This window comes from Entelurus aequoreus, linkage group LG20 (assembly GCF_033978785.1).
Source record: "Entelurus aequoreus isolate RoL-2023_Sb linkage group LG20, RoL_Eaeq_v1.1, whole genome shotgun sequence".
NCBI lineage: Eukaryota > Metazoa > Chordata > Actinopteri > Syngnathiformes > Syngnathidae > Entelurus > Entelurus aequoreus.
The window spans coordinates 42,599,882-42,614,547 of NC_084750.1; the positions used below are offsets into that span (position 1 = coordinate 42,599,882).

General features: G+C 40.8%; 1 protein-coding gene across 2 annotated transcripts in view; it reads right to left on the minus strand.

Annotated features, from left to right (window-relative positions):
• Window positions 1-14,666, minus strand: part of csmd2 (CUB and Sushi multiple domains 2) — a 691,992-nt gene that overhangs the window by 69,329 nt on the left and 607,997 nt on the right. For both annotated transcript variants that reach the window (XR_009822205.1, XM_062030117.1), the window contains 5 exons: window positions 13,702-13,875; window positions 10,047-10,220; window positions 8,337-8,410; window positions 3,707-3,818; window positions 3,340-3,519 (listed from right to left, as the gene is read on the minus strand). Coding sequence is in view for 1 of the 2 variants with exons in the window: in XM_062030117.1 (XP_061886101.1) it covers window positions 3,340-3,519; window positions 3,707-3,818; window positions 8,337-8,410; window positions 10,047-10,220; window positions 13,702-13,875 (714 nt within the window). In the remaining variant the exon portion in view is untranslated. The remainder of the gene's footprint in view (window positions 1-3,339; window positions 3,520-3,706; window positions 3,819-8,336; window positions 8,411-10,046; window positions 10,221-13,701; window positions 13,876-14,666) is intronic.

Here is a 14,666-nt window from a genome sequence, read left to right on the forward strand (position 1 = left end):
TCCCAAAGGGTTCAAGTCAGGACTCTGTGCAGGCCAGTCAAGTTCATCCACACCAGACTCTGTCATCCATGTGTAACGCAGGTGTCAAATTCATACCTTTTTGAGTTTGACTGGTATGCTCTTGCTTGCTATTTACTCTTTGAGCGCTGTGCGTGCTTCCTGGTCACGTGACCACCGCGGTCCAATTGGCTGGGCTTATAAGCCGGTAGCGGGAAGTGGCCAGCAGACAGACCGATTGTATGCTCGATGTAGGTTTTTATTCTCGTTTTCACCTGAAATATTGTGCTGACTGAGTATAAACTAAAATGCCTAATTTGTAACTTTATAGAGCGCCGGAGTTTTTTCTCATTAAGCTGTGTGTGACTGTAGAAGAGTTGGTGAGTCCATATTTATGAACATAGCACCTTTAGCATTTATCTTTCTTCGATTGTTTTCATTGCAACAGTCTTTGTAGCATATTCTCAATCGTCCATATACAAGGTTTATGATTTAAACCTTTGATAACTATTTGTGTATTGAATGTACTTTTAAATGTGTTTTGATAATAAGCACGTTTAGTGCACTGACTGCTTTGTATAGGTCGGGGGTCGGCAACCCGCGGCTCTAGAGCCGCATGCGGCTCTTTAGCGCCGCCCTAGTGGCTCTCTGGAGATTTTTAAAAAACGTATGAAGAATGGAAAAAGATGAGGGGAAAAAAATCTATTTTTTTGTTTAGTATGGTTTCTGTAGGAGGACAAACATGACACAAACCTCCCTAATTGTTATAAAGCACACTGCTTATATTAAACATGCTTCACTGATTCCAGTATTTGGCGAGCGCCGTTTTGTCCTACTAATTTTGGCGGTCCTTGAACTCACCGTATAGTTTGTTTACATGTATAACTTTCTCCGACCATCTAGGACGTGCTTTATGCCACTTTTTTTCTGTCTCATTTTGTCCACCACACTTTTAACGTTGTGCATGAATGCACAAAGGTGAGTTTTGTTGATGTTATTGACTTGCGTGGAGTGCTAATCAGACATATTTGGTCACTGAATGACTGCAAGCTAATCGATGCTAACATGCTATTTAGGCTAGCGATATGTACATATTGCATCATTATGCCTCATTTGTAGCTATATTTGAGCTCATTTAGTTTCCTTTAAGTCCTCTTAATTAAATGTATATCCCATGACACATGTAATATGGCTTTTAATTTTTTGCGGCTCCAGACAGATTTGTTTTTGTATTTTTGGTCCAATATGGCTCTTTCAACATTTTGGGTTGCCGACCCCTGGTATAGGTCATATTTATGCTGCTAATAGTTATTTTGGCATTTTTTGCATATTGTGATTCTGACATGTTATTGATTTGTATTGTACAATATTGAGGAAAGAACTAGAACATATTCTGGATACTTTATAATACAATTAGATATTTTGTGTACACATGGATTTATAAGAATGTTCCTGGCTCTTACACAGGCCAGGCTTCTCTTTTTTTGATGGCGAGCTAAAGAAAGGAGCATCTAGTCCAAGGATTGTTCTTGGAAGATTCCAGCCAGGAACCCAACCACCTGTTCTGTCTGGCGGGTAGGAGGCTCTCGAGCCGACCCTTTACATTTTTTTCCATCTCTAACCTGCAGTACATGGACTGTACTGCCATCCTTTTTTTTTCAAGAGCTCTAAGTCTGAACTGAGATTTATTCAGATCCAGAGGCATTAATTAATGGAATTATAATTGTATATACACTACCGTTCAAAAGTTTGGGGTCACATTGAAATGTCCTTATTTTTGAAGGAAAAGCACTGTACTTTTCAATGAAGATAACTTTAAACTAGTCTTAACTTTAAAGAAATACACTCTATACATTGCTAATGTGGTAAATGACTATTCTAGCTGCAAATGTCTGCTTTTTGGTGCAATATCTACATAGGTGTATAGAGGCCCATTTCCAGCAACTATCACTCCAGTGTTCTAATGGTACAATGTGTTTGCTCATGGGCTCAGAAGGCTAATTGATGATTAGAAAACCCTTGTGCAATCATGTTCACACATCTGAAAACAGTTTAGCTCGTTACAGAAGCTACAAAACTGACCTTCCTTTGAGCAGATTGAGTTTCTGGAGCATCACATTTGTGGGGTCAATTAAACGCTCAAAATGGCCAGAAAAAGAGAACTTTCATCTGAAACTCGACAGTCTATTCTTGTTCTTAGAAATGAAGGCTATTCCACAAAATTGTTTGGGTGACCCCAAACTTTTGAACGGTAGTGTATGTATGTAGTAACTGTTGTTTTCCAAATTACTTTTATGTTGAATGGCCATTCAACTTATTGTGTGTACATAACTACTGTCCCTCACAAATTGTCTAATACACGGCGTCAACTAAACTGCAATTTAGGCTCCGCCTTCTCTCTCCAAGTCGAAACCCTAGTCTTCTGTTCCTAGCCCATAAAACCCCATATATATTGCATTGATTTGTAGCACGTGTACTGTAGGTTACACATGTCTTTATGGACCTTGCTTTGTGCACGGGTGCACAGTCATGTTGGAGGAGGAAGGGGCCCGCTCCAAACTGTTCCCACAAGGTTGGGAGCATGGAATTGTCCAAAATGTTTTGGTATCCTGGAGCATTCAAAGTTCCTTTCACTGGAACTAAGGGGCCAAGCCCAACTCCGGAAAAACAACCCCACACCATAATTCCTCTATACCAAATTTCACACTCGGCACAATGCAGTCCGAAATGTAGCGTTCTCCTGGCAACCTCCAAACCCAGACTGGTCCATCAGATTGCCAGATGGAAAAGTGTGATTCATCAGTCCAGAGAAGGCGTCTCCACTGCTCTAGAGTCCAGTGGTGACGTGCTTTACACCACTGCATCGCACGCTTTGCATTGGACTTGGTGATGTATGGCTTAGATGCAGCTGCTCGGCCATGGAAACCCATTCCATGAAGCTCTCTGCGTACTGTACGTGGGCTAATTGGAAGGTCACATGAAGTTTGGAGCTCTGTAGCAACTGAAAGTCTTTGCACTATGCGCTTCAGCATCCGCTGACCCCTCTCTGTCAGTTTACGTGGCCTACCACTTGGTGGCTGAGTTGCTGTTGTTCCCAAACTCTTCACTTTTCTTAGAATAAAGTTGACTTTGGAATATTTAGGAGCGAGGACATTTCACGACTGGATTTGTTGCACAGGTGGCATCCTGCGACAGTTCCACGCTGGAAATCACTGAGAGCGGCCCATTCAGTCTCCATGCCTAAGTGCTTGATTTGATACACCGGGCCAAGTGATTAGGACACCTGATTGTCATCATTTGGATGGGTGGCCAAATACTTTTGGCAATATAGTGTATTTGTACCTGCACAGAGAGGTGGCTTCCCGGTCCAGCTCCCGTCGGACTTGCAGGTCCTGTGCTCTGATCCTCCAGCCAAGTAGAAGCCGGGCTGGCAGGTGTAGATCAGTGTGTAGCCCAGGGATGGCAGTTCAATAGCCCGCACGTCCGACTGGGCCGGCAGCTCCGGCTGGCTGCAGTGGTGAGCTGCAGAAATAAATAAAAATGGAGATAAAGATTAAAGGAAGAAAGGAGTGGGGTTTTCATGTGACAGGTTGGAAGGAGGCAAGGCGCAGGGAGACGGATCAGAGAAAGGGGAGAGAAAGAAGCATGATGAAGGGGAGAGCGTACACAACACATTTCATCTCCCGATTTAAGCCTGATGGGAGCTCACCGATGCACTCGGGCTGAAAACCGCTCCAAGTGAGGTTGGGCAGGCAAGTCCGGGAGACGGAGCCCTGCAGCAGGTAGCCTTTCCTGCAGCTGAAGAACACCGTGCCACTGATCTGCGAGCGGGACAGGAGAGAAATATGGCGCAGGATGCTGTTTACAATAAATGTCAAATAAAGCACACTAGCTTTATTTTAAAGCCTTCCACAATCGTGCTGTTATTCTGTCACGGCACGCGATAATGTCACCGCCATTCGCAATGAAAGTAGCAGTCGAGTGGACAAACAAGTTGCCTCCATATTGAAGTATTATCATATATATCGGATTTATGACACCGAAAGACTTCCAAAGTTTGAGAATAAATAAATACGATCCAAATATTTTGAGAGTTAACGAAGAAGCTAGTCACGTGGTCCGTGAGATAGAGGAGGAACCACAGATCCCTTCCCCATCAACAACAATGCTAAGAAATGAAGCAGACTTCGCGAGAGCCAACAACGATTACTTTGGGGGGAAAAAAATCACGATCCAGAACCTTAGATTTCTGAGCCCGAACACAAAGAGGATGAGTAATACATTTTAGAATAAATGATAATTAAATGGGTTATACTTGTATAGCGCTTTTGTACCTTCAAGGTACTCAAAGCGCTTTGACACTATTTCCACATTCACCCATTCACACACACATTCACACACTGATGGCGGGAGCTGCCATGCAAGGCGCTAACCAGCAGCCATCAGGAGCAAGGGTGAAGTGTCTTGCCCAAGGACACAACGGACGTGACTAGGATGGTAGAAGGTGGGGATTGAACCCCAGTAACCAGCAACACTCCGATTGCTGGCACGGCCACTCTACCAACTTCGCCACGCCGTGAATTATATTTATATAGCGCTTTTTCCTAGTGACTCAAAGCGCTTTTACATAGTGAAACCCAATATCTAAGTTACCTACTCAGTGGCCTAGTGGTTAGAGTGTCCGCTCTGAGATGGGTAGGTTGTGAGTTCAAACCCCGGCCGAGTCATACCAAAGACTATAAAAATGGGAGCCATTACCTCCCTGCTTGGCACTCAGCATCAAGGGTTGGAATTGGGGTTAAATCACCAAAAATGATTCCCGGGCGTGGCCACCGCTGCTGCTCACTGCTCCCCTCACCTCCCAGGGGGTGATCAAGGGTGATGGGTCAAATGCAGAGAATAATTTTGCCACACCGAGTGTGTGTGTGACAATCATTGCTACTTTAACTTTAACTTGAAGGCAGTGTGGGTGGCACTGGGAGCAGGTGGGTAAAGTGTCTTGCCTAAGGACACAACGGCAGTGACTAGGATGGCGGAAGCGTGGAATTGAACCTGGAACCCTCAAGTTTCTGGCATGGCCACTCTACCAACCGAGCTATGCCGCCCCAAGAAGCCGAGTGCTAAACGGATATAGCATTAAAAAAAAAAAAAAAAGGAAGTAATTAAAGTACCACTGATAGTCACACACACACTAGGTGTAGCAAAATTATTCTCTGCATTTGACCCATTACCCTTGATCACCCCCTGGGAGGTGAGGGGAGCAGTGAGCAGCAGCGGTGGCCACGCCCGGGAATCATTTTTGGTGATTTAACCCCCAATTCCAACCCTTGATGCTGAGTGCCAAGCAGGGAGGTAATGGCTCCCATTTTTATAGTCTTTGGTATGACTCGGCCGGGGTTTGAACTCACAACCTACCAATCTCAGGGCGGACACTCTAACTACTAGGCCACTGAGTTGTCAATTGTATGGAATATGTACTGTACTGTGCAATCTACTAATAAAAGTTTCAATCAATCGATCAAAAAGGTGCTAAACGTACAAACTAAACATAATAAAACTAACACTTACTGTAATATTTCCACTATCGCTGGGATGTTGACCAACGGGACGCTCACATAATTTCGTTTAGATGAAGAATCAATCGCAATCCTCACAAAGGGTTGAAAAAAGTTGCCGCAACTAGCATCTTTTTGGCAAACTCGGGGGATGTGAAAGTGGACCAGCCTGTCGATCCATGGCCACATTTGTCTACTAGCATGTGAGAGATGCATGGATTATAATCTAGAATTTACTTTTGCATTAGCTCACTGCTATCAATGTGCTGCTAAAATAGTCCGTCTGCGTTAGCACTTTTAATAACAATATCACTCATACTTGGTTCATTTTCAAGTCACGACATGTAAATGGTGTATTGTTGCTGCTTTCTGGACGCTTTTAGAGAGTATAATGAGCACAATAGAGGACCTTCCATCTGTTCACTATTTATTTACAATTTAGAATGCATAAAAAAAGCCAAGCATGTGTGTTCTTGTCTTACATAAGTATTAGGAATGATAAACAGCACATCCCTTTCACATTGTTGCTTATTTCCAGTGTGACTGCTCTAATAATATGGTCAGAGTGCAGAAGCGTTACTATGGTGATGTGGAATCTAAGGACATTGCCCAAGGTGTTTGGAGCGGAATATTCAAAACGGCCGACTGAATTTGTTGCATTCTGTGATGTTTAGACGGTATTTTCACATACTTTGCGGATTGTAAACACAATTAGATATGCTTTAATGGACACAATAAAACACAAATAAGCATATAAAGTCAACTTGCTATTCCACTCTACTGCTACTTTAAAACATCATCAACAAACAGACATTTATTAGGTCAATTAAGTACTGCAACAAACACCAATTCTGAAAAGGCACTGAATTACTTTTGTGGTCGATGGAATCATTAAAACACATTTATTGAGGTTTAAAAAAGTCTAAATAGTATTTAGCAACTGACAAGACTGCAGTGCTTAGTTGAGAATACAAACTTTCCTGCAACCCCCCACCCCCAAAGCTTTACAGTGTGTGTGTGTTCGTGTATTTCTACCCTTCTTGAGACATCAACAAGGAAAAGTACCTTCCACATGAGGAGGTGTGAACAAGTGATGACATAAATCATGGTCCCAATACAGAAAACCATTGCATCTAATAGAGAATGTCTCATTTGCACCCCTGGTGGTGAAATCTATCAAAATGAGGGTGGTCCCAAAAAAGAGAGATTTTTCAAATTGACTGTGTGTCGCTTTTAAAAGTGCTCCCCCTCTGGTCAACATATGAAATAACAAGTGTGTGTAAGAAATTGAAATGCGCCACCTTTGGTCAAAATTAATTTAAAAAAAAATAAAAATGAATATTTATATAGAGACATACTGTAATAACGAAGTAAATAATGAAGATTAAAAAAACAATTACCGACAAAAAAGAAAAATAATAAAAAATTAACTAAAAGCAGTTTTTTTCTCACATGTCGATTTTTTTCTTATAAAATTGAGAACAATCTCTTTTATTCTTTCTGTTTCTGTAATATTGCAATATTTTCTCCTAAAATAATTACTTTTTTATATAAAATGCATTACTTTTTAATGCAAAATGGTGACATTTGTCATATACAATTCTGACTTTTATCAAAATATTGCCAATGTTTGTGTTGTTCTTGTACAATAGTGACATTCCATCCATCCATCCATCCATTTTCGACCGCTTGTCCCTTTCGGGGTCGCGGGGGGTGCTGGAGCCTATCTCAGCTGCATTCGGGCGGAAGGCGAGGTACACCCTGGACAAGTATAGTGACATTCTTTGAGTAAAATGATGACATTTGTCATAACTTTTCCAAGTAAAATTCAGATTATTATTATAATATTGCCAAAATGTTAAAGTTTTCCTACAAAATTGCAATACCCACATTTTGTCGAGTAAAATTACGACTCTTTCCATAAAATTGCCAACATTTTAAGCTTTTCTTGTAAAATTGCGACTGCTAGTGAGTAAAATTCCAACTTTTATCACAATATTGCCAATTTTTTTGTTGTTCTTTTGTAAAATAGTGACATTTGTTGAGTAAAATTATGACTTTTGTCATAACATTGCCAAGTAAAATTCCGATTATTATTATAATATTGCCAAAATGTTAAAGTTTTCCTATAAAATTGCGATACCCAAATTTTGTCGAGTAAAATTACGACTCTTTCCATAAAATTGTCAACATTTTAAGCTTTTCTTGTAAAATTGCGACTGTTACTGAGTAAAATTCCAACTTTTATCACAATATTGCCAATGTTTTTGTTGTTCTTCTAAAATAGTTAATTTTTTTTAGTAAAATGATGACTTTTGTCATAACTGGGCCAAGCAAAATTCCGATTATTATTATAATATTGCCAACATTTTTAAGTTTTCTTATAAAATTGTGATACCCACATTTTGTCGAGTAAAATTACGACTATTTCCATAAAATTGCCAAAATGTTAAGCTTTTCTTGTAAAATTGCGACTGTTAGTGAGTAAAATTCCAACTTTTATCATAATATCACACAAATGTTCAAATTTTCTTGTAAAATTTTGACTTAAGTTGAGTAAAATTACGACTTTTATTATAATACATTTTTCGGAGGTCTCAAGAAGGTAACACGTACAAGAAAGTGTGTGTGTGTAAAAGCTGTGTGGAGAATTTACAAAGGCTTGAAATGCATATTATATTGATATAAATGATCAAATAAATATCATCCCTACTTTGTGGACATTCACCTAACACGGGGAAGGTAACTGGCATGATAATGCCGTTCTGGTGTGTTGGGTGATACCTGATAGCCTTGACTGTTGTTCTGATGACCAAAGAGAGGAGTGCTTGGGTCTATGCAGGTGGTGTGTGTGGGGTCTGGAACACAAAAATAAATAAATAAGGTAGTCTTTTTTAATGCACATCATGCATAGCAATAAATATTCTCATCATAAAAACACTGCAGGATGTAACATTGTCCTCAGTTATTGCCCACTGTGGAATGTTTATGGTGGTGAATAAAGCTTGCACAAGTCTTGACTAGTCCGATATTTGGCAATTTTGACGTATATTGGTATCGTCCTCTTTTTGTCACGGCCCGGGCGCACCCCAAAAATCTGTGCGCGGCGCTGGGCGCATCTCCAAGTGCGTTCCTGCGCGCGCGCGCCACTCCGGCTGCAGCAGGCAGCTGCTTTTCCATCAGCAATCTACACACCTGTCGCTGATGAGCTTCGTAAGCCAGTGCAAACCTGCTTTCCAGGCAGAACGTAGCGACCTGTTCCTGTACAGTAACACTCTCTCTCTCTTTGTGTTTCTCTCCCTCCGTGTTCATTGGTCTCGTTTCCCCTTGTCGTCTTCCAGCAGCGTTCCTCTGTTCCCGCGTCACGAGCTGTGTGTCTCGTTTCCCCGTCTTCCCCTCTGGTTCCCTGGCTGCCCCTCTTGGATCTCAACCTCCCGCCTGCACACGAACTTTGACGCCTTGCTCCTGCACTTGACCTCACACCTTGACACCTTTATCTTAGAGACACGTAATCAAGGTGTTTATTTTGCAGCTAAATTAACCACAACATTAGCAGCGCATGAAACATTATTTCGCTACTGGTCCCTAAAAATAATATAAAAAAACAACTTAAAGCCTCGCCTCGCTGCTTACTGACGTGTACTATTCATGTTTAGATGACTCTGACAGAAAACAAGCACCTAAATTCAGCATCGACACTACTATGTTCCAAGGGACTCCCACATTAGTAATAATTGTTTTTATTATACAGATGAACAATATAATAGCAATATTAAATGTGATAACAAATTGTCAATTATTCATTTCAATAGCAGAAGCTTGTATGCAAACTACAACAATATTAAGAACTTTTTGGAACACATCAACGAACCCTTCAAGGTGATTGCTGTCACAGAAACATGGATCGATGATAAAAAAGGAATAGATTTTGATCTGGAAGGATATGAACTAAACGACATCAACAGAACCAACAAAAATGGAGGAGGAGTAGCTGTGTACGTGATGAAGAACCTGAACTACAAAGTGGTAAAAAACATGTCATTTGCTATAGATAATATCTTAGAATGTATAACCATTGAAATATGTCAGGAAAAAAGCAAAAACATATTCATCAGTTGTATATTTAGATCACCTAAGTCAAGTATAGAAACATTTTTGTGATTACTTATGGAGTATATTGTGAATAAATTGAGAACAGGAAGTGAACAAAAGTTTTAGCAACTGTTATGTAAAGGAAAAGGGGCAGGATTAAATAAGCTCTGCTTCTTCCTACTCCTTTTCGAACATGTTGAAAAGACAAACTGGAAATTGTGATGTATCATGTTGTATGCTTGCATGTTCCAAATAAACTCAAACTCAAACTTTTACTGCAAAGGAATATCGCCTCCAAATATCGGTAATCGGCCTCCTTGACTACTAATAATCGGTATCGGCCCTGAAGAAACCGATGCCTAGTCTTGACGACACAACCAGGGACTATGAAGAGTTGCATACCTATGCAGGAGGGCTGCGTTCCGCTCCAGGTGCCGTCATCCTGGCAGTACCTGTTCGCGGAGCCGACCAGGATGAAGGGAGAATAGCAGGAAAAGGAGATGGAGGAACGGTAAGTAAAGCCTCGGTCCTCCCTTCTCCCGTGGGCGGGCAAGCCAGGGTCTCCGCAGAAAACAGCTGCAAAGACGAACAGTTACAGAACATTATTGCTGCGTTCCATTGTAGGTAGGTAGGTAGGTCTTTAATGTCATTGCACAAGTACAACGGAACTTTGCTTTCAGCACAAACCCGTTCAAGATTAGACAAACAAACAGTGTGCAGGGTTACAGAACAGGAACGCTGATAGGTCGCCACAAGGCGCCCCCGTAAATGATGGGAAAAAGGTCAACGCTGAGGAAGGATGAGTAAAAAAATACAATCTAGAGTGGAAAATAACCTCCATAGCAAAGCACATATACATATTACAACATACATCTCAAGACTTGCAACAGAGGGGAGGGAGTGGGGGCCACGGTGGCAGGCTGCAGCTCTTCAGGCGCTGCCCATCCATCCATCACCCCAAGGGATTTGCGTCAAGGGAGTTGGTTGGGGCTGGGGTACGTGTGTGTGGCGAATATTTTTTGTGGATGCATGTCTGTGTGTAAGCCTGCCGCGTGTCTCTGTTCCTCGCTAGTCAGTCCATTGACCTCGGAAGTCGGAGCTGGCCACATCCACCGAAGCTATTTCTGCGCCTGCCTTGTCTGAATATGAACAACTTGTAAGGAAATATGCACTCTTTCTGCAACCTTCACACACAGATGCTATTGCCAGCAATGTAAAGTGAATATACCACAATAAATAAATATAATTCACGCTACAGTGACGTCACCGTATGTAAACATACAACAACACGTTGCATACGACTGATTTACTGCGACAAAAAGTGATAATATTATAGAATGCATTATATAAGCGGATGCCATTGTTTACATCCGAGGGGCGTTCCGGTTTAAATTCCGACTAGGAACTCGGAAATTCAAATTCAAATGGAACGCACCATAATATCAATCAATCAATCAAGGTTTATTTATATAGCCCATAATCACAAGTGTCTCAAAGGGCTGTCCAAGCGTGAAATATCCCATCAAAAGCGTGAAATATCCCATCAATCAATCAATATCCTCTATTTAACCAGATAAAAACTCATTGAGATTAAAATATTTTTCCCAAGAGTGACCTGGCCAAGACGGCAACAACACAAAGTTAGAGAAACACATATAAGAACAACAAAAACACACCACGATTAAAAAAAAGAAATGACTTGCAAATATGAACATAAAAACATGCGATAGGCCAAAACAATGTATAAAGTGTTTCAGTAAAACAAGTACAATGCTAAATAGGAAGTTTCTCGCTCCTTTAAAATGGCCTGAAATTCCCCCAAAGTGATGAGTTCAGGAAACCTCAGATGCTTTTGTAAGTTATTCCAAGACCAAAGCTGTTTTTCCAAGATTTGTGTCGGCTCCAGGAACCAACATCCTAAATATGTCCTGCGACCTCAAGCTGCGGGGACTGTAATCTCCCCACATAAAAGAACATAAATAATGGGATCCAGACCAAGAAGTGATTTAAACAATCAAGAATATCTGCGTACTGATAAAGACGGACACTTTGTTGTTGCATATAAGGTGCAATGGTGGACAAGGTTGCCACAACCAGTAATAAAACATAAGGCACAGTGATGTACAGTATACAGTTTTTCAAAAAAGCATTCATAAAAAGTCTCCATAATCTAGCAAAGGCATAAAAATGGTCAGAATCAAGCGTTTCCTAACTTGGGTCTTGCAAACAGCATAAAACAGGCAAGTAACTGGACTACTTGGGCATAATACAACATCATTAACATTTCACATTTTTACACTGAATTTTTTTATACTGATTTTGTTTTTGTTTTTTACACTGAATTTGTTTGTTTTTTTACACTGAATTTGTATACACTGAATTTTAAAACACTGCATTTTTTTCCAATTAATTGTCAACATTTTGATTACCGTATTTTCCGCACCATAAGGCGCACCTAAAAACCTCCAATTTTCTCAAAAGCTGACAGTGCGCCTTATAATCCGGTGCGCCTTATATACGGACCAATATTGAGCCACAACAGGTCTCGCAACTACGGGATGCATAACGTAACCCCAGCCTCTACTGTAGCGTCTATTCTATGCGCCTTATTATGCGGTGCGCCTTATATATGAACAAAGTTTTAAAATAGGCCATTCGTTAAAGGTGCGCCTTATAACCTGGTGCGCCTTATAGTGCGGACAATACGGTAAATCCACAAAACTGAAACGCAAAAAATGAAGTTACATAAATGTAGGGTCCAAAAAAGCTTTGGTAATAAAGACAGAAATGAACCTCCAGACTGAGTACTGACTATAAAGCTCACTTAAAATCCTTTTTTTCCCCTCAAAACTCGACAGTGTGCCTTATAACCCGGTGCGCCTAATGTACGAAACAATTCTGGGTTTGCTTTCCGACCTCAAAGCTATTTGATTTGGTACATGGTGTAATGATAAGTGTGACCGGTAGATGGCAGTCAAACATAAGAGATACGTGTAGACTGCAATATGACTCAAGTAAACAACACCAACATTTTATATGTTCCTTTGAAAATATAGAACATTACACACGGTGCTCAAAAATCTATCAAAATGTTTTAGAACGACTTTGGTAAGCTATGAAGCCACACCGCTTGATGGATTGTACTGTGCTTCAACATAGGAGTATTATTATGGTGTGTGTATAAGGTAAGACATATTATCTGGCGTTTTGTTTCGCAATACTATGCAAAATAAACTTTTCTTACCTTCTAGTACCTGCTGATCCGTATTTGGGATCTGCATAAATCCTGAAAAATTGCGCGCGTCCGCCTTTGTAGTCCGTGGAGACGCCGTAGTCGATAAGCTTTATCTTTTTCTCCATCTTCTTGTTGTGTGACATTCATCCTCCGCTGTTGCCATTTGTAATATAAAGTAGTGTAAAGTTCTTACTTATATCTGTCAGTAAACTCGCCATGAATGCGCTAAAACATACCGGTGTAGTGTCTTTACATTATCCACTCAAGGAACTTTAGTTATTAGAGAGTTCCGGTCGGACGGTTTTTCACGGGACACATTTCTGGCGGATGAGGAGATGCTGCTCCGTTATTGATTGAAGCAAAGTCTGAATGTCATTAAAACAGTTAGCGCCATCTTTTGACACTTCTTCCACTCCCGTCCTTGCACGCTACACCGCTACAACAAAGATGACGGGGAGAAGACGCTGTCGAAGGCGAGCCACGTAAATAAGACCCGCCCACAAAATGGCGCATCCTGAAGCGACTGTCAGAAAGCGACTTGAAGATGATCTGTAAAACATCATCTATGCAACATTTTGACCAAAGAACCACCATCACATGTTAAAAAATAATAATAATATGACTCCTTTAATGCGGCCTATAATCCGGTGCACCTTATATATGAAAAAAGATCGAACATAGACCATTCATCGGCAGTGCGCCTTATAATCCGGTGCGCCCTATGGTCCGGAAAATACGGTACTTGCATGTCGTGACCATTTGGTGTTGAATGTGGCGCCACACACCTGCCGCTAAGTACAGCAAAAGGCAAACAGCACTTACGGAAGCACTGTGGTTTCTCCCCGCTCCAGTTGCCGTTGCCTTGGCAAGTTAGCACCGTGGGCAGAGACAGCTGGTAACCTTGGTAACAGGAGTAGCTGATGCTGGAGCCCCAGTTGAAGTCGGTACCCACCACCTGTCCATTAGGGATGACTGGCGGCGAGCCACACACGATCGCTGCGAGAGCGGGGAAAGCAGTGGAAGGAATACATAAGATCACATACCAGAGGTGAACACGGAATCTTACAAAGTTAGCACACCTCACGTTTTAGCAAACATTTTTAAGGGAGAATACAAAAATAATACTTCATGTTTCTATGAATGGATATTTCATGGGGTGTTAATTGTACCCAAGCGACGAAATAAATCATTTGTATGTGCATTAAGAACACATCTTTATACTACTTTAAGTTCATATTTATTTTTATGTACACAATGTTTTTATTAATAATAAAGCCTCTTTATTTACATTTAGGTTACTTCTTATGCATTTACATTACAGAAAAACATGTGAGCAGCATTTTGGACAGCAATATATTGATATTGATACTTATATATATGTGTGTGTATATATATATATATATATACTGTATATATATATATATATTAACCAAGTACTTTGTACACTCAATGAGATATGCATTGGTTGGAAAAATGATGTAAAACACGGAAGTATCAATATATATATATACATATATATATATATATATATATATACATACATAGGGATGATACTCGAAACCGGTTTTCCCGGTTGTTTGATAAGAAAAGAACCGAGTCCTTGGACTCGAATCCCTTTTTGAGAACCGGTACCCGTTATCGAGACCACTATAGTAAAGGAAAAGAGTTGGTTCTTTATTCGAATCCCGTCCCGACCAGAAATGCTCCGTGGGACATCAAAAGAAATGACGTCACGTAGCTCAGTCATTAGGCGCAGATAGCGAAAGCAGGAAAACAATGGGCGGGAA